Source organism: Ictalurus punctatus, chromosome 9 (genome assembly GCF_001660625.3).
Source record: "Ictalurus punctatus breed USDA103 chromosome 9, Coco_2.0, whole genome shotgun sequence".
In the NCBI taxonomy this organism is placed as follows: domain Eukaryota; kingdom Metazoa; phylum Chordata; class Actinopteri; order Siluriformes; family Ictaluridae; genus Ictalurus; species Ictalurus punctatus.
Genome location: NC_030424.2, coordinates 10,789,423 through 10,793,666, shown reverse-complemented (window position 1 = coordinate 10,793,666; position 4,244 = coordinate 10,789,423). Strand labels below are relative to the sequence as shown.

Below are 4,244 nucleotides of genomic sequence, written 5' to 3'. Positions count from 1 at the left end.
AAATTAATGTTGTTTTTTTCTGTTGAGATACATTTTTATTGCCACAGTTTGCACAAAGACTGAAAAATAAAAATCTGAAAAATGACATGACCAAAACATTTCTACCTGCAGTGCCTTGTTTGAACCATTCAATAAGTTATGTGGTGTGTGCAATTGTGGTTTTTTTAACCACAGTATAACAATATAAATCATAGATTCTAGGCTATTTTGTAGGATTGTAACTGCGATATGAACTATTTTGACTTTCTTGGCAGCTGTGAGCAAAGTCTTTAATCTGTATCTGTACTGAATGTGATACAACAGGTCTTCAGTCCCAGACTTCACAAAGCACACAGGAAACACTCCGATCAGTGTCAGCAAAACTGAACAGGAAGAAACATGATTGACAAGAAAGGTGGGCATCACAGATGATCTACTCAAGAACTTGTCACTGTGAATGTTTTTTTAAAGCCTAAACTTCCTGTTTGAATGAGAATTGTATTTAGGTGTCAGTTTCATTTGTTTAACTACCAGCACAAACACTCAAGTAAATAACAACAAAAGCAGAATACTGATTTATCAGTGTTTACTGAAAATGAATATTAAATAAAAGAAAATTAAATCATTACACAGTTCGGATAGTTATCCATAAGTAGATCCATGAGTTTTCATAAATTTTCCTGTATTTAGGCAGTAAGGAACAGGCCATTTTATTCCAACAGAATGCAACTATAATTATACATACATATATAATTAAGACAAAACAGAGTACAAAGACTTTGGCAAAAAAAGAGAGAGTGCATGAATGATTATAACAAGTGAGTAAACAAAACACTGCGTTCATTGCAAAATGTACAAAATGAGCAGAATGGAAAACGAGAGAGTCCAGTGCACGTCAACGTTTGTCCATGAGAATTAGCAGCTTTATCGTTCCGGACAAGAGTCTCTGTATGACAGAAGTAGAAGGTTTGCTCCAATCAGATTCAGTTTGAGGCCGGTAACAGCATGCTGAGTGGCAAAGCCTTGGCTGCCGTTATCTTGTTAAGATTTCGAACCTCTGTTTGCCAGGAGGGGATCTTCTTGGTGGTCATGTGACGGCGAGCATGCTTAGTAAGGTGGTCACTGCGCATGAAGCGTCTGTCGCAAACAGGACAGACAAACTTTTTCTCGCCGGTGTGTGTTCGCCGGTGACGGGAGAGTTCATCAGATCGTGCAAATTTTTTGTCGCAGCCCTCCCAGTTACAGCTGAATGGCTTTTCACCTGCAGCAACAGACAAAAACACGGTTCGAGAAATGCTAGCCACGTCGCACCTCTTATAAAAACAAAAAGGATACTTAACTAATTAACAAACCTGATTCTTCCTTACCTGTGTGAGTTCTAAGGTGTGCCTTGAGGTGAGAGCTCTTGAAATAAGTTTTCCTGCAGCCAGGGAAGCTGCAGACATAGTTGCGCCTACGGGAGAACTCTGATTGTGTGGTGCCACTCTGCCCTGAGGGTAGGTAGATAGGTGCTGGTGCCAGAGGCAGCAGTTTGGTGTTGCCCACAGTCACAAGTGCATGCTGTGAGCACTGCGGAATCTGAGCCACCGATGCCCGAGGCATCACCAGCATCACAGTACCTTGTGGAACTGAAGAACCAACAAAAATTGGCTGTGGCAGGATAGACTTTGGAGCTGGGCTCTGGATAAACGCTGCTGAAATAAGTCCTGGTTGTGCCATTGGGAACATCTGGCATATGATGGGTGGACTGGCTGTGGAAAGCGACGAATTGGAATAAGATTTGGAAGGGATCTTGTCACTGGAGGACTGGCTGCTGCTATTCGGACACGTTTCTGATGTGGCGCTTGATGTGTGGGATTGGCAAGGTGAAAAGGCTGGTAAGGGAACTTCCGGCTGTGCAGGCTGTTTTGGTGGTTGAATGTGTGTAGGGGTTGATTGTTGACGTTGGACAGCATGTGGAATGTTCTGGTAGACTGAACTGTCAGCTGTGTGCCGGATGACGCTGGTAGCCATGGCCCTGCAAGGATGGGAGGAAGCTTTCTCAGTGCTGGGAAACCACCTTGGAGAAGACTTCTCAGCACTGGATGTCACAGCAGGTTGCTGGAGTCTGAGACTGAGGACACTGGTGCAAGGTTTTTTCAGAGGGCAGGGTGAGGTGGGCATAGAGATGTGAGGAGTGGTCTCAGCAAAACTGGGACTGTGAGGTGGCGTCATACACTGAAGAAAGGGGAAGATACAAAATATAAACTAGATATAGGCAACAAGGTATTCAATATGAACACACACGGTACACTGCTATCTAACAAAAAAATTTTTAAGTTTTTATTGCCTATGTTTTATCTTCCATGGGCTAAGTAATTAATTGCACACGGACAGTCAGGCTGAAGTTCATCCAGCAGATGACGCTTATCTATACAACACCACATGTCTGGGCTATGATAAAGCCTTCTCACTGAGTTCAAGCAAACAAATCGACCCTGTGAAGATCCCTACTCCATACAATCGCTAGGCCACATGTTACTCTTTCAGCTATGATGGGAAAGTTCTGAGTCTAAACAAAGCTCATGAAATGCTTGTAACCTGGTACTGCTTTCCTTAAAACTGACTTTGAGCTTCCTTACCAATGAAGAGAGTGAAACAAAGTCTCCATGGGTCTCTGGGGATTCGGGATGCAGGAGGGAGTCGCAGGAATCAGAGGCGGGGGTCAGAGGACGAGGTTTCAAGCTGCCGGGTCTTTGGGTCGACTGAAACCAGGAGCTCATGCAGACGAGGGCTTCGGCCGCTTCCAGATCGTTGGACTCTGGCGTGCTGCATAAAGACTGCTCACTGTCGTGCCTTCTCCTTTCCATATATGGTCTGGGAATGTCCATCTGAGCTCCCTGAGAAGAACAAGAATACTTAATATAAGCTTAAATAGGACTTTCGGGATGCTCACGTGAGAAAACACTGCCTGAAAAAAAAGTCCTTTGTGCAACAGGAAGCCAACTATTCCCGATGTGTAAAACAGTTATGATTCACATCATGCCCCTCCCTATCTCTCTCACTCACACACACACAACAGACAAATAACCGAAGAGTTGTTTACAGACATGATGCAATTATAAGAGATTTCAGCTTAGTCTCCACATCAAATCTTTTTCTACTACAGTTGTGTAAAACCACTTTTAGGATCCATCTACTACCCTCCCCTTTGTCTCGTTGGTGGAAAGCTTAAAGGTTCTATGAAGAACCTATGACCTATATCCGAGGGTTCCCCTAAGTAGAACCCATTTAGAAAGCTAGAACCATCTAAAGAACCACTGAGGAACCTTTTGTTTTTTTGTACGTGTGTAGGCTCAAATTCATACACTTTAAAATGCAAATACGAAGTCACTAAATAAAAAGTAGCCAGTGAGGAGAAAAAATACAAAGTAACACTAGCATTAGTTTATGTTAGAAGTATGTTATGATGTTTGTTATAAATCTAATGTGGGCTCTCCATGTGAATCGACAACAACCATCTATTATACCGTTAATAAAAGGTAAATGTGTGTATGTTTGTTCTTACCTGAGATAATTCGTCCATATTCGGAAATAGTCGCGTTGACATGTCTTTAAAATGCGTGTGTAAATATATATTTATTTATATATATTTTTAAAAAACACTTCTCGGATAACAGAACAAAGGAGTCGCTGCTACTAACGCCCGTGTTAGTGACGACTGAGACCGGAATTCAATTCGCTTTTACCACTCAGCTCTTGTCTCAGCTGAGTAAAACAAGTCATGGGGGAAAAAAATAGAAAAACAAAATTCACAACAGACTGGCGGGTGGCAACATGCTTCCAATGAAAAACGAGCATGTGTGGCCGCTCGACCAATGGTGTGCGAAAGGACGCGTGATCAGCGCATGTCAGCGACGTGATTGGAGGACGTGGAGTGCGCGGCTGTGGGTGGGCGTGTCGGGGGAGTCAGCGGTGTCAGAGCAAACCCGGTGAACCGCGTGCCGGGAAACTGGGCGAAAGGTCACAACAGCCTTGAGTAAATCGTTAAAGTAGTGAGTAATAACACTAAGATGGGCTGGTCGGGTCAGCTGTAACAGGAAAAGCACGGCTCCTGTTTTTATTTTTTCTCTTTACATCATCTGTGGGAGCAAAGCGAAGCTTTATAACGAGCAAAGGCATGTGTCTTAATGTATTAATTATTCGTTTAATATAGAATGATATAACAGCCTAGCATATGGAGCTCAATGATTGTTCGTCACATAGAGATGACATCACGGGGGATG

The 4,244-nt window shown here is 43.0% G+C and overlaps 1 protein-coding gene across 1 annotated transcript; it reads right to left on the bottom strand.

The window, feature by feature from the left end:
* Positions 1-548: 548 nt before the first annotated feature.
* On the bottom strand, positions 549-3,738 carry klf11b (Kruppel-like factor 11b). The gene is made up of 4 exons (XM_017476795.3): positions 3,527-3,738; positions 2,601-2,858; positions 1,347-2,196; positions 549-1,240 (listed from the first exon to the last, which is right to left on the bottom strand). Exons 1-4 carry the CDS (start codon positions 3,566-3,568, stop codon positions 963-965), a joined length of 1,428 nt encoding a protein of 475 aa, XP_017332284.1. The 5' UTR covers positions 3,569-3,738; the 3' UTR covers positions 549-962.
* Positions 3,739-4,244: the final 506 nt, after the last annotated feature.